We start from the raw sequence: 26278 nt of genomic DNA, 5'->3' as shown, positions 1-26278 counted from the left end.
AAAAACATTATTAAATACTAACAAATTAACATGAGGTTTTATCTCCTTACAGCCAATCTATGAACAAATCCTTTTGACTTTGCTTCTGAAATACACAGCATGTTTTTTTCCAATTGTCTCACTATATATGTACAACTCCAGGCAAAGCCACCATTGTTCCTCATCTAGATTGCTGCTGGTAGCAGAGTCCTAGGCTGAGGGAGCTGCTAGACACCTTGAGATCTTGGCTCAGAAGTCACCTTTCAGAACAGTCTGTCTGAACCACTTAGAGTAACTTTCCTGACCCTCATTTCCCCCGTGGCATTGTCCTGGGTTTACCTTTAGCATGTTTATTACTGTCTGTTCTGACCTTGGTTTTTTTTTGTTCATTGTTTTTTGTCTATATGCCACCTTTAAAATAAATTAGAGCAAGGAACTTGTCTGTCTTGTATACTGCTTATGCCTATTGTCTGGAACAAGTCAGTTCCTGGTACAGGAGATGTTCAAAAATACTTGTTGAGTGAATAGTAAATATACTGGAAAACAAATAATCATCTGGGAAACTTGACACATTAAAAAAGTGTCATATCTGGTGGGTCAGGTTGGTTTTAGTACCCAGGGGTCCTAGGAGAAGCCAATGAGGAAAAGATGCCTCGCACATCTGAAGAGTTAGACTTGGTGTCTTTAGAGAGGAAATTCATTTCTTTACTCAAATCTTCACCAGAGCATGTTGTTAATTTCAGAGATCTGATGACTGATAATCAGATATTTTTTTAATTTTGTTTTAACTGGGGAAGATTAGACAGCAGAGAACGCTGAGTAGCAAGCCCAAATGGTTTGACACTGAGGGAAGAAGAGGTAAATAATGCAGATGCTGTAAAGTGCTAGCAGAAGTATCAAAGACTAATTATCAGTGCTTTTTTAGTTGTGATGAGGGAAACGTGGTGCAAGAGAGACACTAGATACCTGGGGGAGTTAGAGGAAACTACCAAAGAGGGAAAGGGGAGACTGATATATGATCCAATTAAATCAAATTTGGCTTAACTGTGTGCCACCAGGTACTGTACCTGGTGACGGCATCCCAGGAAGAAATGAGATCTAGGAATCTCTGCTCTTCAAGCATCTTACAGTGTCCAGCAAGAGAGACAGATGAAAGATGACCTAGTACAATGTCATTGTTGGTTTGACATGAGATAGGGGGTGTCTTTGGGAGTAGCTGGCCAGCCAGCCCTGGGATAGGGTTTCATGTGGTGGTCATCAGCTTTGCTTTTGCAGAGACCTGAGTTCAATCCACCAGAAGTTACCTAATTTCTTTAAAAGTAGCCCAGACTAACCATGCTCATAAAATACTGGTACATAAGTCAAAACATGAATGTATTAATTTATAGTAAGGAAAGCTAGGTGAATAGGCAAGTTTTAATTAGAAGACTACTTGATGAGCATGGAGAAGAATAAGGGGAGTTGAATTACTAAATGTTGATTACGTCAGGCATCAGCCATCTGATATTTCTTCATAGGAGGCATGTAACTGCAGTGGGACCAGCCAGTCACATCTGTTGGTCAGGATACCATGCCTCCCTTATGCTTAATGAACACGGCCACATCTTGTTTGATGAACCCCATTTATTTGTATCTGCTTGCTTACTGCCTTCTTTCTCTGGTTGTGTTACCACCATTCTGTAGTCATTTGTTCTATCTACTTTGGGGGGAATCATTTCTCTTATCATATATATGTTGATAGTACCAGTTATACCCTTACATTTTGAAGATACCCATATTTCCTAGGAGTGGGAATGGAGAGCAAGGAAGACTTCTGGGAAGGTACGTATGCATCTTAAGTAAGCCTTGAAGAATATGTAGGGGTTTGGATGAGGACAGGTAGGTAAGAAAGAGTGCATTCATTGCAGCGAGAAGGAACAGAATAAACAAAGGCATAGAGACCTAAAAAGTTGGGGTCTGTTTGGCCCATCAGCTGTGTGACGGTGAGCAGTTGGAGATAATATTAGAACGCTAGCTGGAACCCAGTTGTGAGCTGTGTATCTCATGCTGAGGAATTTGGACTTTATCTTGTAGGTCACGGGTTGGCAGACCTTTTCCAGTAAAGGGCCAGATAGTAAATATTTTAGGTTTTGCAGACCATATGGTCTCTGTTGCATTTATTCAGCTTTCCCATTGTAGCACAAGAGCAGCCGTGGACAACACGAGTGAATGAATGTGACTATGTTCCAATAAGATAGTACCGACAAAAACAGGCAGCAGGCTGAATTTGGCCCACTGACACTGTAGTTTGCCTAACCCCACTGAAGGTACTGTGAGTCTATATTAGGTTTTTGAACCAGAGAACAACGTGACCACATGTGTGCATTAAAGAGAGAACAGATTAAGAGGCTGAACTCTGAGTTTGCCCTGTTGAAATAGTGATGAAATGGGGGTTACACCTCATATCTTTAGAGAATATAACTCTGAATCATGTATTTCTGATTTCTTTAAAATATAGTCAGTTTGAAGATCTTACTCTATAAAAAATGTGAAACAAATAAAATAAGTGGAGATTGGTTAGAGTAGTGAAGTGTTTCTCTAAAAAATTATTGTGGATCCTAGTGTTAATTTTTGCAAAAACTAAATTGCTGTTGATGGGAATACAGTACTAACTGCTTCAGTAGGGGCTCTCTTTGGGTTCATTGTGCCTGCCTGACCATCTACCTTGTTCGGATCTCAGAGAAACCTTCGGTTACATAACACTTTGTCTCCATTTTGTGCAAATGCATCATTTAGGTATTAAGAAAGCCTCTGTATTAGTTTAGAACAGTTAAAGCTGTTCCGCCTGGTGCTGGTGCAGTGATAAATATAAATGTAAATACAGCATCTGAAATCTCACAGCAGGGCTTCGTTTTAAGTGATCCGAAAGATCTAGAATATAGCTATTAATTTTTAAAAATTATCTAAATAGAAAGCTAAAATTTAAAACGTTTGTGAAATGAGATGGCTGAGAATCCTTCTGGAAATTAGCAGGGTCCTGGAAGTCTTGTGTGAAAAATAAGGAGGATTCTAGAGACAAGTAATAAATGAAAAGGAAATTGTTTAATGGAATGAAGACTTTTGGCCCAGAAAATTCCAGGAGTTTCCTTATGTTCCTCAGTACTACCTCAGCTAACTGAAATCCAGTGAAGCAGTGGCAGACTGAAAAAGAAAAGCATACCATAGCAGTAACTCACACAGACTTTGGGGACTATTTTAACAAAGTCCTTCAGCCTGTGAGTAAGACAAGATGGGCAGCCACAAGACTGTGAAACCTGTTTATCAGAATTTACGAAGTGAGCTCCTCTAGAGCGGTGGCCCTCAAAGCCTAATTCCTGACCGGCTGCATCAGCACCACCTGGCAGCAGGTTAAAAATGCAGGTTTTCAGCCCTACCCTAGACCTACTCAGTCAGGAAACTAGGGGTGGGGCCCAGGGGCGGTGTCCTAACGAGCCCTCCAGGGAGCTCTGATTCACTCTGAAACTTGAAAACCACTGCTCTGAAAGTGATGGAGAATTAAACAGTCTGGTCATACCAGAATTTCAGGTTAAAAAATTTTCTACTTCTGCCTGAAAGTTTGCCTAACTTATCTGGCAAAACTAATCTTTGCTTATATGCAACCTTTTAAAAAATGATTTATGAGAATATTATGCTTTTGAAAATCTACTTCTGTGCTGTGTAAATTATGAAATGCTATTTTTATGAGGTGTATTTTACAGTAGCTTGGGGATTTTAAAGAAGTTCCTGTAGACCCAGTATAGATTTAAAATACTTTTTAGTACACTGGTTGAAACTATTCAGAATTTGTTCCCCTTCCGATATACAGATGTCAGAGGACAAGCAAGAGAGGACATGTGATCTGGGGGACAAAAAACAAAGCAAAGCACTGCTTCCAGAGCGTCCCTTCCTAAGGAGTCTGTTGCTAATACTTGGAACATTTGTCAGTATACAGATAATCCTCAATAAAGGATGAGAGTAGAGAGGGAAGGTACAGTCAAGTTCAAGAATCTTTTGTTGTTTTTGAAGTATAGTCAGTTTACAATGTTGTGTCAGTTTCTGGTGTACAGCACAATGCTTCAGTCATATAGGAACATACATACATTCGTTTTCATATTCTTTCTCACCATAAGTTACTACAAGATATTGAATATAGTTCCCTGTGCTATACAGTATGGACTTGTTTGTTTTATGAGAATCTGAACATTTCTGAGCAACATTAGGTAGGATGAGCACCAGCTATTTGCTTTTTATTGAAGCTTCTGGGAAACTTTGGTATATAACCTGTAAGTTCTTGCCTAGGAATTGGCAAAATTTCATTATCCGAACTTGAAGGAGATGCCCTTTCCATTGCTTTGATAAGGGGAAAACAAGCCAAAGAAGTAAATTCCTTAAAAATTTAAGTGAAAACCACTTTGATATGTTTCCCCCTAGAAAATTCCATAATAAACTAGTAAGAGTTAAAAGAAAATGGAAGAAGAGATTTTTAACATATAACTGACAAAGATTTGTATCCAGAATATAGTAAAGAGTATCTATTTTTTTAAAAAAGATAAACAGCACAGTACAAAAATGGGCAACAGATTCTTCACAGTCTAAGGAATATGACTGAGTCCAAGTGACTAAGGCCAAGAACATATGAAAAGATGCTCAACCTCATCATAACTCAGCAAAATGCAAATTAAAACCACAGTGAAGTATCATTTCACATCCATCCGCATGAGTAAAAATAAATTGTCTGCTAATACCAACAGTTAGCAAGGATAAGTAACATGAAATTGTCATGCATTAAATATTCTAGGAATATAAATTGGTAAAACCACTTTGAAAATAGTTTGACATTACCTAGTAAAGTTGACTAATACCATATCCTTTTTCCAGCAATTCCATTCCTAGGTTTGAATAACTTGGAGAAACTCTTGCACATGTATATCAGGAAGTAGGTAACAAAATTGTTTATAGCAGAAAACTAGAGCAGGAAGGACTGTAAGTAATTCAGATGTTCATTTATACAATGGACTATGATAGAGAAATGAAAATAAAAGAAGTACAGATTGAAGCATGAACCCAAAGCAATGTTGAGTGTAAAAAGCAGGTCACAGAAGGATACATACTATATGAATCCATATATATATATATTTTTCACATACATGTGCAAAAAAAGGGCAAAACTAAAACTGTTTAAAGATATATACATTTAAGGTAAAACTGTAAAAGAAAGAGAGAATGATTAATTCAAAATTCAATACAATGGCTTCTTCTTTTGGGGAGAGAGATATAGCAGGAAAGGGGAACATTCGAGTACTAGTAATGTTTCCTTTCTGAGGCTGGGTTGTGTGTTCATTTTATTATTCTTTAAGCAGCACTATAAACATGCCTGGATTTTACTCTGGGATAAAGAGCTGTCTCTTGGTCACTCTGTTAGTCACTCTAAGAAATGTCATGTTCCAAAACAGTAGATCTGTCACTGTAAGGAATGTCGTGTTCCAAAACTATAGATCCTAGGTGGCATATACATTACCTTTGCCCCTGATACCTCATTCCTATCATCTTGTGCATTATAGTGCCTTAGTAGTAGGGTGACCATTGGATTTATGGCCCATACTGGAACACTTGAGAGTGAAGTGAGGAGATGCTTAAAATAATGAAAACAATATGAATTTCTTTGAAGTATTTCTTGAACAAGAAGTTGGCTCTGTTATATACTATAAACCTCAAAAATAAATTATATTAAACCACATTAAAAACCTTTTGTATTGATTGTCCAAGCATTTAAAACTAGCAAAAGCTAAATAATTACTCTTGGTACGTATTTATGTCCTTTTTCCAGTTTCTTACCCTTATCTGTCTCAAATACCATGTCACTGGTATTTTTATGAGGAGAGTATTTTTTCAAAATGGTCTTACATTTTTTCCCCTAAAATTGCCTGCCATCTTCTTTAAAATTGCATTTTGTGGTTAATCTATTTGAAAGTGCTGGTACTTTCTTTTGAATCTTCTCTGCAGACTATTATTTTTAACTGAGAAAATACACTCTCAGGATACTTGGTTATTGTCTTAAAGTGGAAGTGCAAAGGAGGTTTACCTAACTTAGTAATGACAACAGTGATAATAATTATTTGTTCAGAAAAGCAGGAAAAAAATCCAGGATAACTGCTAAACCAGATGAGGTGCCAGAACAGGTGTAAGCCAGACCTGTCTTGGGCAGTTACACAAAATGCCTACAGTTTAACATCTGCATAAGCGCAGCTCTGTTAATTTACTCATTATTGGACCCAGATGGTTACTAGCTGACAGACCTCTGTGGTGAACCCTCCTTTCTTCTCAAAAGATGAAAACAGATAAAGGAGTCCATAAAATGTTACCGGTTTGAGGAAGAAAATATATTAGTTAAAATACTAAGTTGGGAAAACTTGGCAGACAGGGAGTAGGAAGTAGATCCAAACTTTGAAGTATTGGGCATTTGGCAGCCACGAAAAATTTAGCCAAATTGCTAAGTCTTAGGATTATTTCTTATTCACATAGGAACATTTTATGAGATAAATGATCCACATGTATGGCTGGAATTTATAGAGCTACTTCATTTGCACTGTAGACGTTTTGTGGAACTTATGTATTTTTTCCTATAGAACAGTCCCGCTGTATCTGGAAGGACATTGCTTGTTGGGTCACTTCATAGCTGCTTGGGAGGGATCCACACGGCGAGGAACCAGTGAGGTTCCTTCCAATCACCGGACCCTCCCGACCAGCCTTCCCAGTCCGTGGATCACATATCCCAGCGTGGTTCTGAGTATTTTACTGAAACATTTTCAGAAGGTTGTATTTTTTTTTCTTTTAAAAATGCCTTTTCAAAAAAGTTTTTAAATGCACCTTCTCAAAAAATATTATTTTCCAATGGCCACTCTTCCCATGGAGAGAGTATTAATATCCCCCCCATATTAATATTGAGTCAGAAGATAATATTGTTCTAAGCAATTTACAGTAAAACAAACGTGCCTCAAACATACTGTGCTTACGCAAAGTACTCGGGTAGCGATCATTTGAAAGCTATTGATGGAAAAAATTGTATTTTGGCACATATTATAAGTTCTTTTCCCCTAGAACTCAGTTATCAGAAAATCTAGATTCTATCAAGTAACTGTATTAACGGATTTGAATTTTATTCTTGCTTCTCCCTCTTTTTTCCCAGTTGTGGTTTTTTGTTTTTGTTATTATTTGGTTGCTTTTTGTCAACAAAAGACAAAAGGCAAAGGCATTGAATGAACCATGGATGAAGATAGTGTGTGGCATATGGCCAAATAGTATATAACACGTGGAAATTACATTTCATTTAACCTAAAATAGACCTAAATAGGTGGAAATGACTTCACCATTTTAAATGTTTTTGTTTCTTCTCTCCATAGCTCTGAGGAAAAACAGAAATCACTGCTAACTGTACTGAAAAGGAAAAATTAAGTGACTTCCTCCACTGCAAACCATGGCACTACCGTTCCGGAAAGACTTAGAAAAATACAAGGACCTCGATGAAGACGAACTCCTTGGGAATCTGTCAGAAACAGAACTGAAACAGCTGGAAACTGTTCTGGATGATCTTGACCCTGAGGTAGGTGCTAGCTAATAAAGACATGAAATAATTTTTCAAACCCTTTGATACTAAGTCGCTGCCTTTGAGCAGTTAGCTTCTTCATGACTTTTCCCTGGCACTGCCATCCCCCTCCTTCTCTTTACCCAAATGAACTTTTTGCCTCCTTTCCAGTCCCCCTACTTCTGCCTCACATCTCTGCACATGTGAGTATTCTAAACTATTTTCTCCCACATCTCTGTTTACAAACATCTCCTGAAATTTTCTCTCCTATAAGAAACCTTTTCTCTCTGGGCGGGGAGCAGTGTTTTTGGTGAGACGCAGCAGATGACTGACTAGCTCTTCAATGTATGCCAGCCTCCATGCCTCTTCAGGGCTTCTGTCCCGGGATGGCTGCAGTGTAGAGTGTCTCGAGAAAGTTCTTCATGACCTTACAGTTACCATTCTGAAAGATGCTGGCCAAATTGGACCAAAGTTTCTAGTTATTGGTAGACTAGATCTTAAGTAGACTCTGGGCAGTGGAGCAGACCTGAATATATGTATATATGTTTTATTTTGCAAACTTGTTGTTGTTTATCTTAAACAATACACAAGGCGATGGTAGAGACCCTTGACCCTTGAATTGTTATTCCCTGGGATGTGGGGGTGGGGGATGGGTGGAAGGCAGTGAGGGGAGAACACGAAGGTTCTGGCTCCTTAACCTGAAGGTAATGGCTATTTGCTAGGCTTCTTTTGTTTACCATGTTTTATTATGCCAAGACATTGATTTCTTTTTAGTGCCTTTTAAGGATTGTGGTGGAGTTTATGAATGTGCTCTTGTCACTACCACACATTTATTCCTGCTGGAATGTTTTTAAATTTTTATTGAAAACTACACTTCTATTCTCAGCATTACTTTAGCACCTGAGTAATGTGTCTGTACCATCAATCAAATCCCTTAACCATAATTGTTATTGTAAGGAAAAATTTCCAGTGCACCTGAGTGTGGGATAACTCAGAATAACAGTGCTGTTTTGCATGTCACAGTAGTAACTTCTACGGGCAGTTCAACCTATCAGACCTATTTAAATCAAACGGTAGGAACATACAAGTTCATCTAGTCCAGGGTTTCTCAACCTTGGCACTGTTGACATTTGGGGCTGAGTAACTCTGCTGTGAGTCTGTCCTATGCATTGTTGGATGTTTTGCAGCATCCATGGCCTCTACTCACTGCATACCAGTAGCACACCCTCCTGTTTTAAAATGTACCTGGGATTTTGTTTAGGTAAGGTGTGGTAAGATGACAGGCTTGGAGACAACTTGAAAGAAGAGTTTGTTACTCACAATTCTCAACAGCAGGAGGGGCACCTAGCCATGCAGGCTCACACTGGGAGAAGCAGCTGGGTTGGGAAGCAGAGGGCATGAGGAGCAAGCACAGCCAGAACTTTTATTGTGGTTTCCAAGGGAAGGAATAGGAGAGACATGATAGCCCAGTCTGAGCAAGTGTAGAATTGGAGGGTTTGAATAATTTCAGTGGCTCTGGGCTGCAGGAGTGATATCTAATTGTCTGGTACCTGGCCCTGGGCGATTTAGGGCAGGGGAAATATTGGCTTGGTGTGTGAGAGAGAAAAGAGGGTTGAGGGTATGGGCTCTGGACTGATTGGTTTTTGTAAGGAAGGTGCCTGGTGATGAGGTGGGGGAGTCGTTTGCTATCCCTACAAATTAGTTAGCCCCAGGAGGGGCAGTCTTTCCAGGATTAGCAAGGCCTTCAAGATGTCAAAGCACCATAACATACAGAAAATAAAAAATGTGATTGGGGAAGGGAAATAGCTCAGTGGTAGAGCACATGCTTAGCCTGCACAAGGTCCTGGGTTCAATCCCCAGTACCTCCACTAAAAATTTATTTTTAAAGGTGATTAATATGCCCTCTCCCCAAGTTGTGACAGCCAAAAATATTCCCAGATACTGCCAGTTGTCCCAGGAGATGGAAATGCCCCTGATTGAGAAACATCAATCTTGCTCTTGCTTGCGCTGTTTCATAGATGGAAAACAAAAGTTAGGTGACTTGTCTGAGTTATTACAATTAGGGAAAGAACTAAGACTAGCCTCCTGGCTACCTGATTGGCCCCTGGCAGAGTCTAGTGGTCTTTCTGTTAAACTACAGTGAGTCCCCTTGAACTCGTGCCCTATGCTGATGGCTTATATTTTCTTATTTGGAAATCCATGGCCTGCTTCTTGTATGGGGAGGCTTGAGTTCTAACAACTGGGTGTATTTTGAAAACTCTCCAACCCTAGTTGCAATCCCCCAACCTCAGATACTGTTCATTGAGGGTAGAAGACGAGTGATATTTATTGATAGCTTTCCACTTGTTGGGTGAAGTTTTGGGGAAGTGTGACAGTAAAGGACCAGGGAAGAAAGAGGGCAAAGGTGGCAGCAGCTGCTTCAGCCAGAGGAACACACTGTACCTTACAGAGTCTCAGAAGGTAGATAGAGAAGAGCAGATGAAGTTTATATATGGTGCCTTGTTATATTTTGGAGGGCTATTTTACTTCCTGTTGCTGCATTCAATATATATATTTGCTAACTTACTGCGTTTTCTAAAAACTTCTGTCTAAAAGACAGCCAGCCAGCCTAGGCAAAAGCTATTTTTTTCACTTCCAGGGCTGTGAGTATATTACTACAATAAAATTCCACTGCAAGAGAGAAGCATGTAATTTTTAGTGCCAGTCATTTTGATGAGATTTTTATCTACTTGTTAACTAATTATGATCCATTAACTTACTTGATTAAAGTGTACTTCTACTAAAGCTTAGTTCATGGCCTCCAAAACCAGTTAGCTGTTATTTATTTTGTGGTCAAAGACTGTATTTAAGGAGCCAGGGTTCCGGCTAACATATCATTTAAAACCTCTATGTTTCACGTGGGCTTGAGCAGGCAGGTGGAATTATGCAAGTCCATTGCTACCACCATGAAGGAACAGTATGTATATATGTGCCTTATTGATGGTGATGGAAAGTAACTTATATTAATTTGCCTTATTGAGCAAAGTATCCTCAGATCTTTATTCAGTTAATATTGGAGGGAGGGCAACCTATAGATCCCAGTTACTATGCTAGGCTTAGGGATACGAGAGTGAGCAAGACAAATGTGGTCTTTGCCTTCATGATGCAGGCTGCTAGGAGTGGGGGGAGTTAGGCATTAATGACATAATCATGCCATAGTAATATAGGAGCATATGATGGGACTCCAGGAAAAGCGGGAAGGAGGGAATGGAGCTGCAGTCTGAAATATGAGTAGCAAAGAGGGATGGACAGAGCATTCCAGGGAAGGCCCTGTGGTAGAAGGAAGTAAATGGCAAGCACAAGGGAGGAACAAGAGCTGATGTGGCTAGAATGGAGAGGGCATGTGAAACGGAGCTAGGATAACTTTGCAGGTGGGAGTGGCGGTTGAAGAGTGTCAGGCAGCTGATCCAGGGAGACCAGCTGGGAGGCTAATGTACTATTCTGTCCCAGCTTGGATCATCATTTATACCAAAGTAATGGTATTGGAGGTGGAGAAAAGTTAGACAGTTTTTTAGGAAGTAAAAATGGGTAGTACTTGATGGTTGGTTGGGAATGAATTCTTTGTGTTTAGCTCTTGATTTCAAAATCTGAGGGTAGAGATCTTGTGTTCCTTTTTTATATTCCTAAGACAGTTTTCTGTTAGAAAAATATTCTTGGTGCATGATTAGGAACAGACCTCATCTTTATAGGTGAGCTTTCTGTTTAATGCATACTATTATATGGGGAGAACATAAAGGTAAGTTTTTTTTTAATTACTGTGGATCTCAGCAAATGGCCAGAGTTGAAGTACTATGTTTTTCAGTTAAAAAATGAATATTTCCTCTTATCATTTTCCATATAAGATCACCATTTGTAATGAAAAATGATCTTGTAACACCCAGGAGATTCAGCATCATGGCCAGTACTGGGAGATGTTGCAAAATAGGGTTGGCCGTTTTGTGTGACTTTTCTTGCTGCTTCTCCTTTTCACAGCAAAGAATACTTGAGAATAGTAAGACAAGGCAATATCACCTCCTTGACTTTTGACGAGCAAAAGAATGGACGTCATGTTGCCTAGTCACCACTGGTTCTTCCTGGGCTTAGTGAATGTACAGAGTAGGGACTAACAGGGACAACGTCAGTCCCTCACCTCCCATCCCTCCCCCACTCTCAGTCACTCCATGAACTCAAAAGTGCTGTACCCATGTGGAAACACAGGGATGTAACTCTTCCCATGAATATCCCTGGATGTCTTTGTGCGTGAGTAGCAGTGACAGTGGTTGCTGCAAACCCCTCCTAATGCTGACGTACACACACATAGAACACATTCATACACCTTGAAGTTGAACCTTTCCCACTGCATTTAAATACAAACAAGTAAACATTAATTGCCTGATAGCCTACTGTATGTGTACATGTTTTTCTTATGAGAAAGTCATGATAAAGAAGTCATTATGAAAGACTATGATGTATATAGTCTTTTAACATTCTTTTTTGCAGTGGAATTATTTTCCTATATATACATATATACTGAGCTGTTATTATGCATTAAACAATATTTTTTATTACTGTCCCAGGACATTTAAAAAGTAAAGGCTGTTTCCTGCCAGTAAAATACTTTCTGAAGAAAATGTGATTGTGCCTATGTTAATAACATGTGAGTGAATTTTACCTAATAAAAAAAAATCTTTGGAACACTTTTAAATTGCTGCTCTAAAATCCTGTAATGAAGTCTTGAATGCCTGCGTCACATTCTTAAATGGGTAATACCTGGAAGCATATAGTGTCGGTGTTCTTGATGGTCATAATGGCTGGTTCATTTTCTTTGGCAGAATGCCCTTCTGCCTGCAGGGTTCCGGCAGAAGAACCAGACGTCGAAGTCTGCCACAGGGCCATTTGATAGAGAACACCTCCTTTCGTATCTGGAGAAGGAAGCTTTGGAGCATAAGGACAGGGAAGACTATGTGCCCTACACTGGAGAAAAAAAAGGTAAACAGAATTTTGAAGTCATTCAATAGCACTTGATTTTTCTTTTTTAGATAGGACTGGGGAAAATAGTATTTTTAGAGGTGCATCATTGATAGCCTTAAAGATACGATACTATTCACCTGAAAAATTATTAGGTAATTTAGGGCCTTCATGTACATTCACCAACTTGGCCAATAAGGTCCTTCTTAATGATTTGTTAGTCAGGTTTTATTACACAGTGATTTTTCATTCTCTTTAGAACTCTTTAGTTTCCTCCTGTAACAAGTATTAAAAGCATACTGAGGCAAAATTTTAAATGTGCTAGTGTATTAAAGAATGCAAATGATGTCAAAGTGCTGCTCTATTCTAACTCCTGTCTTTAAAGTAGAAGGCCGTAAAAAATAATTCAGGCCGTATTTTCAAAGACTCTTTAAAGAATATCCTACAGCCTTCCTTATTAATTCAGTGCTTCATAACCATTATCATAATTGTCAATGCTTCATAATCATTACTTTCATGAAATTCTTCTAGCCCAAGTCCCATTGCAGATTTTGTCCTTAACTAGCCTCAGTGGAGAAAGAGTACAGCTGTATTTTTAAAAGCTCTCTATATAATAACATTTACCATGAAGTAGGTTAAGTTTCTCAGCTTTCAATACCGGTTGGCCTAAGAAGCCAGATCCTACTTGCACTCCTATTTAGCATACGGTTCGTGGAGCGCTGGGGAACGGTGGCCGCAGGAAGGCTGAAGATCAGCTCTTCCGGGCACTGTTTTTCCATCTGAATCCTTAGTAGTCCAGGCGGGGAGAATGACTAGAGCACACTGCTTTCTCCTAGTGAGGCTCTAGCCTTCTCTTTGGAAGGAAGCCCTTCTCAATAATCTGGCTGCAACCCTGTCACATGGCTATCCCTTAGCTGCAAGGGAAGGTGAAAATTTCTTTTTAGCATTTCCACCTCTGTGATAGAGGAAGGTTGTAAATGGCTTTTGAGTAGGTGTTCCACAAGATCTGCATCAGGCCTTTTCAAAATTATCTGTCTTCTCCAACTCCTCAGCTCTTTCTGTAGACCCCACTTCCCCCTTATCTCTAGTTGAGAATCACTACCTTAGATATTTGTATTAGTCAAGGTTTTCAGAGAATTGGAACCAAAAGGGTGTATGTGTGTGTGTATAGAGAGAGATGGATTTATTTGTTCATTCATTCATTCCTTTTTTTTTTTTAAATTAAAGTATAGTTGGTGTAAAATGTATGTTTCAGGTATACAGCACAGTGATTTCACATTTTTAAAGGTTACACTCCATTTAGATTTATTATAAAATGTTGGCTATATTCCCGGTGCTGTACACTATATCCTTGTAGCTTATTTATTTTATACATGGTAGTTTGTACTTCTTAATCCCCTACCCGTATCTTGCCTCCTCTCTTCCTCTCCCCCTGGTAACCACTAGTTTGTCTTCCATATCTGTGAGTTTGTTTCTTTTTTGTTATATTGACTACTTTTTTTTTTAATTCCACATATAGGTGATAACATAACAGTATTTGTCTTTCTCTAACTTATTTCACTAGGCATAATACCCTCTAGGTCCATCCATGTTGTTGCAAATGGCAAAATTTCATTCTTTTTTCATGGCTGAGTAGTGTTCCATCGTGTGTGTGTGTGTGTGTGTGTGTGTACACCACATCTTTATCTGTTTATCTGTTGATGGACACTTAGGTTGCTTCTGTATCTTAGCTGTTGTAAATAATGATGCCCTGAACATTGGGGTGCATGTATCTTTTTGAATTAGTACTTTTGTTTTCTTCAGATATATATCCAGGAGTGGAATTGCTGGATCATATGATAGTTCTATTCTTAGTGTTTTGAGGAACTTCCATACTGTCTTCCACAGTGGCTGCACCAATTTACATTCCCACCAACGGTGTACAAGGGTTCCTTTTTCTTTACATCCTCACGAACATTTGTTATTTGTGTTCTTTTTGATGATAGTCATTCTGACTGGTGTATCTCATTGTGGCTTCAATTTGCGTTTGTCTGATGACTAACTATGTTGAGTACCTTTTTATGTACCTATTGTATATCTTCTTTGGGAAAATGTCTCTTTAGGTCTTCTGCCCACTTCTTAATCCAGTTGTTTGTTTTTTTGATGTTGTGTTTTATGAGCTGTTTATGCATTTTGGATATTAATCCCTTACCAGTCATATCGTTTGCAGATATTTTTTCCCATTCAGTAGGTTGTCTTTTCATTTTGTTAATGGTTTCCTTTGCTGTGCAAAAGCTTTTAAATTTACTTAGGTTCCACTTGTCTGTTTTTGCTTTTGTTTCTTTTGCCTTAGGCAGCAGATCCAAAAAAAGTACTGCTATGATTTATGTTAAAGAGTGTTCTACCTATGTTTTCTTCTAGGAGTTCTATAAACCTGAAACAGTCTTACATTTACATGTAGGTCTTTAATCCATTTGAGCTTATTTTTTTATATGGTGTTAGAGAATGTTATAATTTCATTCTTTTACATGTAGCTGTCCACTTTTCCCAGCACCACTTACTGAAGAGATTGTCTTTTCTCCATTGTATGTTCTGCCTCATTTGTCATAGATTAATTAACCATAAGTGCATGGGTTTATTTCTGGACTCTTTATTCTGTTCCATTGATCTATGTTCTGTTTTGGTGCCAGTACCATATTGTTTTGATGCCTGTAGCTTTGTTGTATAGTCCAAAGTCAGGGAGTGTGTCTCCTCCAACTCTGTTCATTTTTCCTAAGATTGTTTTGGCTATTATGGTCTGCTGTGTTTCCATACAAATTTTAAAATTATTTGTTCAGTTCTGTGAAAAATACCATTGGTATTTTGATAATGATTGCAGTGAATCTGTAGATGGCCTTGGGGAGTATGGTCATTTTACCAATATTAATTCTTCAAATCTATGAACATAGTATATCTTTCCATCTGTTTGTATTGTATCTAATATCTTTCATCAGTGTCTCTTAGTTTTCAGAGTACAGGTCTTTTACCTCCTTAGGTAGGTTTATTCCTAGGTATTTTTTTTTCTTTTTGATGCAGTTGTAAATGAGTTGTTTCCTCAACTGAAAGATTTGTTTTAAAGAATTTGCTCATATAATTGTGGAGGTTTAGCAAGTCTAAAATCTGCAGAATAGGCCGGCCGGCTGGAGACCCAGGGAAGAGTTGCAGTTTGAGTGCAAAGGCAGTCTCCTGGCAGAATTCCTTTTTGCTCTCAGAGGAGATAGCTTTTGTTCTATTAAGATCTTCAGTGGATTGGTTGAGGCTCACCACGTTTTGGCTTTACTCAGAGTCCACTGATTTAAAAGTTAATCTCATCCAAAAAAGTGCTTTCATAGAAACCTCCAGAATAATATTTGACCTGATATCTGGGCACCATGCCCAGCCAAATTGGCACATAAAATTAACCATCACACTACTTGCTGATGGTGCTGGAAGTGTCATGTTTCTCAGGTGTTTGGGAACAGAAAAAGGTTTGAAAACCAATGCATAGTTTTGAAGTGTGGAAAATCACAAAGATAGACAAATGCATCAGTTCCTTTGTATTTGTCATAGAAATGACTGCTGGCTATATTTCCATGTGTACAGCCATACCTATACCACTGTTTATAGCTTTAATCCTATTTATGTAGGAGAAGACAGTTTTATGAGATCACTTTTTACTATTATGTATGTTTTGGGTGGACTCTGGGGGTATAATTAGGAAGAATAGAAACAGAGGGAGAGATGTGAGAAAAAGAGATGACAGGAAGAATATGGATTTGAGGACAAGGAGAGAAAATAAGAGATGTGAAAAAACTGCATTTGTCCTAAGCTGGCCCAGAAAACTTCCCAGTGTGCTCTTGTTTCATGATCTCCGGTTACCTAGGAAAAGGTCTTGAAGGGTGAGAGGAGGTAGGAAAGTTGGTAGAGAAGAACTGTGGAAAATAAGAAGGTATCAAAGGGGAGAAATGGTAGAGGTGAGGAATATAGATGACAATAGAAAAAAATGTTACATCCTTAACTGTGATGTAATAGTTTGTATTTCCTTTTATATTTTTTTCCTATTTTTTACTTTACATTTTAGATGGGTATGAAATAAATGGGAGTGGTTGAATTAAAAAGCAAGTAATTTTGTATTCACAACCAGTGGCTTTCTTTTTATAATATGTTCAGTATTTTTGCTGCCTCTTTCACTATATATGTCTATTAAATACTGTTAGCTGTGGTGCAGTGATTACCCTAGCACTTTTTTAAAATAATGAACTTTTTTTTAATGGAGGTACGGGGGATTGAACCTAGGACCTCATGCATGCTGAGCATGCACTCTACCACTGAGCTATATACCCCACACCCCTAAAATACGAACTTCTTATTGAAGTATAACATACTTACAGAATATGCACAAATAAGAAGGATACAGATCGATCAGTTATATAGTGAGCACACCCATGTCATCAGCAGCCAGGTCAAGACATTATCAGCACCTCCAGAAGGTCCCTCCGTGCTTCCTCCCAGTCACTTTTCTCTTTCTTCTTTCCAAAAGTAACCACCATCATAGCTTTTCATACAGTAGATTAGTTCTGCTTGTTTTGACATTTATATAAATGGAATCATACAGTCTGTATATAGTTTTTGTGAGGACCAAATTTGTTAATGAGTATAGTGAAGTCAGTATAAAAGTCCTTTATGGTGTAATCATTGCATAGGATCATATGGTGATGTTATTACCAAGCAAGAGATTTCCATTCTCTGTCATGAAGGAGTGGTCCAGAACCACAGAGATACGTTTCTGAGTTTGAGCAATCCATCTTACGAAAGCAGACACCACCACCTTAGACTTGATGGGGCCAAGCCTTAAAAGCCATGTTACAGTGTCATAGACCTGGAGGAGGGCAAATTTGTCTTCAGCAATTGGGGAACTTTGGTTGCAGAGCTCTATTTTGAAACAGAGCTAAAAGCCACCTCTAGGCTTCTCAAAGTCACCCTGGGATCTCATCCTTAAATTTGTTGGTCTTGGTTATCCTTAGTCACTGATATGCCTTCCTTCCTTTGGGTCTCATCCAAATTATACTTGTTATTTTTTCACTTAAAGGCACACTCTCTCATCTCACATTCCAGGAGATCCTCAGAACAATTCATCTACATTGTATTAGTATTCCTCCCAATCAACCTAAATGTGAATGCCCTCCTTAGCTCTCAAACTCAAGAAGCTTGTTTTTTTTAAGCTGCCTCTCAAGTGACCTTTTACCCTGAACACCTACCTGGGTTGAGTCCCACGTTTCTTACTTAATGCTTAATTTCACAGGAGAGAGACTTTCAGATGAAGGATGCCTTCCCAGACAGTAGAGGTTCTCCTGGTTCTTCTTAAAACAGTTTGCAAACCTGTTAAGAAAGAAAAGCATTTTACCTTTTTGGTGTATTTAGACTAGTTAGAATCCATAAAATGTGCTGTTGGTGTCTAAACTAAGTCATTTTTCCTACTAAGATGACAGGTCTCGGAGTTCAGTCCCCAGTGGCAGTATTAGCTTTCTGTGCCAGAGAATGTTATAGGGATTCACTCAGTTCCTTCAACTCCTTCCAGGTTGTGTGCCAAAATCACGTAGTGATCGCTCGTAAATTATTTTTAAAGATCGATCAGATGACTGCTCAGTTTTTTTTTAAAGGAAAAAATTGGGAACCACTAAAAGGAATAGTTATCCAACTACTTTCTCATATTTGGAGACTAATTAAATGATGATTAATTATACTTGTTATTTTTTCACTTAAAGGCACACTCTCTTTGGAGCTAAAATTACGCAGAACTGATGTGACCAAAGGGAATCCCATAAAACTGAAAATTGGACATTCCAGGATTTTTCCTTTTGACCACAAACAAAAACTATATACTCATGCCAAATTTTACCTTTCTGGATCACCTCAAAATGCCTTAAAAGGCCTGACAGAGTAAGGACACTTGAGAGTTGTTATATAGAAATAAATTAGTAATTTCACTTTGTGATTTGTGAAATGATTGTTTATAATTACACATTTTACAGAATTAAAGCATATGTCAACATCTGGGAAGGAGGAATTAACCCTAATTAAGTGAAATTCAAGGCATTATGTCTTTAGTGCATTTGGGGGAACATTTTGTCCTATACCAGTAAATGTTCTGTTTTTAAGAATTACAGTTTTGTTGACAGCAAAAAGAAGATACTAGGCAGCTAATAAAAGCACAGCTGACAAAGGATTGTTTTTAAGTGCATTGTTCCCAGAATGTACAATCTGCACCTGTTGAGTTCATCTAACTCTAACAGGCTTATGGTAGGTATCATGGTATCATCAAGCAATCTTAGTAAAAATGAACGGAAATGACTTTCCTATGAGTCTACTTAATGTTCAAAATGTTGAGAAACTAGATGTTTAAGAAAATTAATACAATAACACAATTCCAATAGATGTTCCTTTTACTTGGACATATAGTAAAATGTTAGGAGGCTTTTTACCTTTTTTCCCTTGAAATGTTGCAAAATACGTAACTGAGGCATTGATCAAAAGTGAAGGAGAGTATTCGTGTAGCTCTTCCTCATTCCTGAGAATGGTGAAAATGCAAAGTTCTGACTATACCGCTGGTTATTATTTCTCGTGTTTTTACATATCTTGACTATCTTGTCTCCAGGATAGATAAGGCATAGAGCCTTGCCATGAATTTGATACTTAAGAGAAATAATATGGCCCAGTTTTTAATATTTCTTACTGACTCTCATTTTGCTTTGCTTTCTCAGGAGCCTTCCTCCCCATTTCTAGTATCATACTCCACCTTTACCTAGTCTAAGACTTTTTTTTCCCTTGGTGTCCCGTACTTCAGAGACCCCAAAGCCATTCTGCACCTTGTGCACCCACTCCAGGGCACCATCAAAGATTTCCATTCAGGCCACTGACCCTCGAGATTGGGCTTCTCCCCTTTTCACAGAGCAAGACTGTTCCCTGTTGGCCTTTAGGGTAGAGCCATCTGTGCTTTCTGGTGTGTTCCCTTCCCTCCAAGACAAAGGAATGCACGGGGGACAGAACCCAGACAGAACCTGGGGCACTCTCTGAGCCGAGGAGACACAGCTGAGCTCCAGAAAGACCAGGGCAGCCAGTGTTCATAGGACAGAGTGCCAGAGAGGAGGGAGGCACACCAAAAGTGTGCTCTGGAGATCTGCAGGGGACTGCCTTTTAGGGTTCAGCAGAGTACTGATCAGCACATGTGTGTGATGAAACTACCCTGGGCCAAGGGAAAAACCATCTGAAAAGATCAGAGATACAGTGCCCCAGCTCGTGCAGGGCTGGGAATACGTGTTCCCACCAGTTAGACTGGAAAACCTCATCATTCACTGGGCACTGGGACTCAGAAGGATCTTTCCTCAGTGCTGGAGAAAAAATGACTCCTAGACTGAACACTGCTCCAGTCCCATCCAACAAATCTTAAAACCAAGGCCCTGAAGGATCAGATTGTTTCCAGGTAACTTAATCATGTTCCAGAATGAAACTCTAGGATATTTATAGGGACACCAAAACATCCACCACCCAAAAAGTTAAAATTCATAGTATCTGGTAGCCAATAAAAAATTACCGGCATGCAAAAAAGCAGGGAAATTCGATTCATAAGGAAGAAAAACGATCTATCAATACTAACTGAGCAATGACAGGTGATAAAACCAGCAGGTAAGGATACTAAAACAGTTATTATAATTATATTCCATATGTTCAAAATGTTAGGTAGAGGCATGGAAGATATGAAACCAAAAAAAAAAAAAAAGAGGAAAGGGAATAAAGAATTGATGTGACAAATAGAAAAGATACACTATGCTAACTCTAATCAAAAGAAAGCAAGATTATTTATATTAATATGAGACAAAGTAAATTTCAGAGCAAACAATCATTTTATAATGACAAAATGGGCAGTTCATCAAAAGAACATAATCTTAAATCAATTAAAAAGAAAAAAGCTAGTAACACAGCCTCACAGTATATGGTTCTGAAAAAATTAAAATCAAAATTCTACAGTAATAAATTACATACAGACATGTGGAAGGGACAGGAACACCCAGAATGGATATGTTTATCCAGGGAAAATTTCCTATAAAACACGAGCGATGAACAATCCATCAGGCTTACTTCTTACTCCAAAGGAGCAATGAGTGAATCAAACAAAAGATACAGTGACCAGTCTGCAAAGGAGATGCCAGCTTCTGCATGACTAATTTAGGCAGCCCATTCTACCTAGCGGTGCCTGAGACCACTTTTTAGAGGTATGTCACGGATATTTAGAACTCATGAGATTTGAATACAAAACAGAGCCAGTCTTTATCTTGAATTCAGTGGAAACAAACTACCCACTGGCAATTACACAATCCTGTTGATTAAGGCAAGTTTTAACTGTGACCTTTCTGGTTTACTAAGGAATCAGAAATCCTTTCCTTTCCTCCAAAGAAATCATGTCTCTGGGGCAGTGAGCTGGGCAATCATAGGGCTCACTTTGTTTCTCATCTCTCAGGGGATTGCTGTTCTTTTATGCCTGATGATCAGCATTCTTGAAAACTTTTTGTTATTTTGTCCATTTTGGGGTTTCAGTCATGGGTAAACCCTGCCCCTATTACTCCGTCTTGGTCAGAAGTGGAAGTCTCCAGAATCATATACTATAGATGTCCTGTTTCCCCAACTAGAGTATAAGCTCCTTAAAGTAAAGGATCTCTTATTTTATTTTCCTTATGGTGTCTTTCTAGCTCATTATGTAATATATACAAACTCACTAAACATTTGTTGAATAAATAAGCATTTATTGGAGATTATATTGTAGTATTGAGCAAGTATCGTGTGCTGTTAGGTTAAAGCAAGAACGTCTTTCCAAGATCTGCCCCCTCATCCTTTGGTTTTGTTGGTTTGAGATTTGTGCACTTGCTGTCAAAAGGATGTCCCAGAGCCCCTTGTGGAGATTACAGTGGCCTAGTTGCCTTAAATCTTTTCTGGAACAAGGTAACTTATAAACATACACATAGTAAAATGAGCTAGGGCCTTTCACCTCTGTAGAAATGAAATGACTAGTGACATCTCTGTAGTTTTTATATACTCAACAAGGATGAGACTATGACTAACGTAATTCTTAATATTGTGATTGCTGTAACGTGCTATCAGGGCAGAAGAGATGAGGACTAGTGAAGAAAGGTCCTGGCAGTAAAATTAACATGGTTCACGATGTCTTACTGATTTTGGAACAATAACAAGGGTCTTGGCAAGATACTCATCCCCCCTCCTCCTCTTGGCACAAACACAGGTGTGGATAAATGCCATGTATTTAAGTTACTATTATATGAATTCTTATCTTGATTTCTTCTGTTTCTTAGATGCCATTTTGTAGTTGGAGAAACATTACTGAACTGTTTCAATATTCTTAGCAACCAAGAGTCATAGCCCTGTTTTTGTTTTGTTTCATTTGGGAGTGGGGAGCATGTCATTTCATACTTGTCTGAGAGATTTTTTCTGATCTCATCATTGCTTATTTGCATGTTTTGCTACAATGTAAAGAACTGAAATTTTATCTTTTAAAAAAATCAAGTTTGGGGCTTTGCTTTGTTAAATAAGGAAATTAAAATCATTTGGATAGAGTGCTGTCTACTGAAGAATTAAAGTGAATAATCTTTTTTTAGACATGTTATTTCAAATAAATACAAATATTTAAAGTTACAAGTCAGGGCTTTGGGGCCATATTTCAAGGAGAGGAAAAGGAAAATTAGATCAATACAGGATTACTCATCCTAATCTTTTCAGAGCTATAATTATACAGATTAGCGCTTTATCAACCTGAGTAGGCAAGAATCAGAATCATGCAGGGAGCTTTTGCAAAAATATTCATGTCTAGTCAATATACATTTCCTGAGTTTAAGAACCACTGATACAGATACGTGTTCAGTCCTCCTGGATTGTTTGTTTTGGAAAACACTCTGTTTTATGTCTCTCTTACATATACATGCAAGAAATTCCAGAGGAATTAAGAATAAAGAATTAACAGGTGTCTGTTATGTTTATCGTATACGAGTTCCTTTGTGTATCTAAATCATTTTAGCAGAATGAGACTGAAACTTCTATAAAGAATAATCTTTGATTTGAAAAAACAGATTAGAAGAAAGATGATCATAATAAAATGGAGTACCAACAAGTTTGTTAACAGATGGTTTTGGATAAAAGCAGTATCAAAATTACGCATTTCCCTACCCGCTGCAAACAACCACGCACACACCCTACATAATGCCTCTACATCTAATAAAAGCCTAACATTTCACTCATCCTGCAAGACATTGAAGGCACTAATCACATTAACCATTATAATGGAGATTTATTTGTCAGCATTTCATAATAATTAAGATTTTTAATTTAAATCTAATTGATATGAGACTGATTCAAATTAACACACATGTTTAGAAAGGTGTTTTCTGTTAATATGGAACCGATCCAACAGTTTGCTAATTATGTATTTCTGAGAAAACAGCTGATTTTTTAATTGACATATAGTCAATTTACAGTGTTGCGTTAATTTCTAGTGTACAGCATAGTGATTCAGTTATACATATATATATACGTGTTCTTTTTTAGATTCTTTTCCATTATAGGTTATTACGAGATATTAAATATAGTTCCCTCTGCTATACATAGGACCTTCTTATTTTGTGTTGCTTTGTTATTCCTAATGGGATTCATTTTGTATTTATAAATACTAGCAAAAGTTTATGTATGGGAAAATAGATATGAATAATGCCTCTATGGAATGTGGGTAAGGATTACAAAAATAAACATTTTAGATTTTGTAACGCTTTTGATTCCATTGGGTCCTAGAATAAGACATGGGCAGCTGTTTTATAGCTTATGTAGTTTCATTTACTGATTGAATACTGTAATCCATTGGTTCTTGACCTTGGCTGCTATGCATTAGAATCCCTCGAGAGCTTTTGAAAATCCAGATGTCCCTTACAGCACGTTAGACCAAGTCAATCAGAACCACTGGTGACAGGACTCGGACATCAGAATTTATTAAAGTTTCCCCCATTGAATCTGTTATATCAGCCACTGTGAAAAGTAATATGGAATTATCAGGATGTCACAATTTGGATTTGCCTTCATCTGTGAACCAGTGAGAACAGATTATCTAGTAATCACCAGAACTCCAAAATTTGGTACTAAAAAGATAAATTGTATACCACCATACAGATAGGCATTTGTTTGAGGGAAAAAGACCACTGCTACAGAGTTAGGTTTGAAAGCCACTAGTTTGTTGGAAAAAGCACTGGGTTGAGAGTTTGAGAACCCATGTTCTCCTGTTAACTTTGCTGTGTAACTTTGAACCAGGGTATTTATATTATACTTTCTATAATGAGGTGGTTGAGCTGGAAGTGGTCATCAAATTTGCTTCATCAACAAGTTGGACTGCCTTCTGTGTGCTAGGCAGAGGTGTAGGGATGGAACAGAACAGAACATTGAAAAGCTCAGAGAGGACAGACGAGCATGTGAAAATGTGTAAGTGAGGCTGTAGTGAAATGTTCAGGGGATTCAGGGAGCACAGAAGTGTACTTCATCTGGTTCAATATTGGGACAAATGTTGTAGTTGCCTGTTCAGCAACCATTCACAGATTCCTTCTTCCTAACTGGCAGAACTGTCTCTGAAACTGAAAATGTCAGATGCTTTCTTTTCTAGCTCCCCTTGCAGGTGGGGGATGGACATGTGACCCAGTGCTGGTCCGTGAGACCAGAGGAGAAATCTGTTGAACATTTTTCTTTATAAAAATTTGCAATTGAGAAAAATGCCCTTCCTTCCTGTCCTGATCTTCCTGCATGAGGATGTGATACTTAGTGCTGCAAAGATCACCTTGAGACTAAAGGCCTGAGAACAAAGGCCTCCTTGCTGGTTATAGTCAAAGAGAAATGTGGAGCCTGGATCTTTAATGTTAACATGGAGCTGCTGAACCAACCCCATAGCCATCTACCTGTGGGCATTTTAAGTGAGATAAAAATACTTATTGTTTGAACCCTTGCTGCTCTGACAGTGGTCTGTGGGTCAGCGGTATCAGCATCGCCTGGGAGGTTGGTTAGAAATACAAATTCTTAGAGCTCACGTCGGACCTACTGCATCAGAATCTGCACCTTAATAAGACCACTAGGTGGATGAGATGCACATTAAAGCTTGAGAAGCACCAGTTTAAACCACTTTAAATTAGGCATTCTGTTATATACAGTTTAAAATATCCTTAATAATATAATTACATTGTAGATTTGGCCAAGTGCCATTTTTTAAATAAGAAAATACTTGACCGGAAAGACTTCTGATTCAGATGTTGAGAGTTGTAAGAGACTTTTTATTCTCACCAAAACAAGCAATATAAATATAAGCTACATAATCATAGTTGTTTTTTTTTTTAAACTGTATCAGAAAGCTTGAAGACACAAATCTAAGTGACTCTAGATAGTGGCAAGCCCTCCATAAAAGAGGTAATCCACTCTGCCTTCTTTCCTGACTAAAATGTAGAGAAAAGGAGGAAACCACCATAGTACAGAGAAATCAGCCTCGCTTTTAAACTTTGAATGACTGTGTACGGGCTCGCATGCCAGATTGGAAACCAGAGAAGCCCTAGAGCAGTGCTGTCCACTAGAACCTTCTGCTGTGATAGACTTGTGCTAACCACCGTGGTCGCTGGTAGCCAGATGTGGCTATTGAGCACTTGAAATGTGGCTCGTGGGACTGAGAAACTGCATTTTTAATTTTAATTAATGTAAACAAATAGTCACATGTGGCTGGTGGCTACCATGTTGGACAGTGCAGCCCTAGAGACAGCGCCAGGCTGCACCGCCCCCCAGTTCTCTGCCACCCGTCTGCACTTAGTGCTGGGGTGTTATTCCAAGAACCGAGGCAGTGAAGCAGAGCTGAGAGAAAATGCCTGAGGCGTAGGTTTTCAGCTGGGGAGATTGAGAGAGAGAGAGGGGAGCTGGGAGAAATCCCTTTCAGGCCATTTCCAGCTTCACAAAGCGTAGGGCAGACAACCCAAGAGTGGGGCCGAAAGATCTGCCAAGGGCCAAAAAGTCGGGGGTGGACCTGGAAAACAGCTCCTGGAAGGAGCAGGCTTGCTCCTTTACAGTTCAGAACAGCAGACAGCTCAGGAGATTCCAGAACCTCACCAGTTCTAATCCCACGCCTTGCTGAGGATTTAAGTCCTGATCCTGTCCTCAAAATGTCTGAATCCAGTGAGGAAATGAATCAAACTAAAGTTGCCACAACAAGCCCAGGTTCAGCTCAACTGTAGAGCATGTTATGTCAGCCCTGGCCCGAGCGGCATGCTCCTTGCTGGGATTAGATCTCATTTCCGTTAGTCTCTGCTGTAGTTTTATACAAAACTTCCTGGTACGAAGTCAAAGATCTTAAGACAAAAGACACATGTGGCCCCTAGTCAAGAAAAGTAAACAATCAGTAGAAGACCCAGAGATGACCCAGACATTGGTGTTATCAGTCAGGAGCTTTTTAACTATGACAAAAATGCCATAGAATCTGGTGGACAAGGTGCACAGCATGTGTGAAGAGATGAGGAATTTCGGCAGAGACAGGGAGACTTTTTTTTAAAGAACCAAATAAAAATACTAAAAATAAATGTAATATCAGAAATTAAGATCCTTTAGATGGACTTAGCTGAAAATACCTGACCAGCTTTGGCCAGATTC

General features: G+C 38.6%; 1 protein-coding gene across 4 annotated transcripts in view; it reads left to right on the top strand.

Moving 5' to 3' along the window:
* The window catches only part of TMOD3 (tropomodulin 3), a 69686-nt gene that overhangs the window by 23033 nt on the left and 20375 nt on the right, over positions 1–26278 (top strand). For all 4 annotated transcript variants that reach the window (XM_064485596.1, XM_010977172.3, XM_010977171.3 and 1 more), the window contains 2 exons: positions 7398–7597; positions 12430–12586. In XM_064485596.1, coding sequence (XP_064341666.1) covers positions 7472–7597; positions 12430–12586 — 283 coding nt within the window. In that variant the 5' untranslated portion in view covers positions 7398–7471. The remainder of the gene's footprint in view (positions 1–7397; positions 7598–12429; positions 12587–26278) is intronic.

This window comes from Camelus dromedarius, chromosome 5 (genome assembly GCF_036321535.1).
Source record: "Camelus dromedarius isolate mCamDro1 chromosome 5, mCamDro1.pat, whole genome shotgun sequence".
Classification (NCBI taxonomy): Eukaryota; Metazoa; Chordata; class Mammalia; order Artiodactyla; family Camelidae; genus Camelus; species Camelus dromedarius.
Note: the sequence above shows the minus strand (reverse complement) of the source record. Positions and strands in the feature narration are given on the sequence as shown.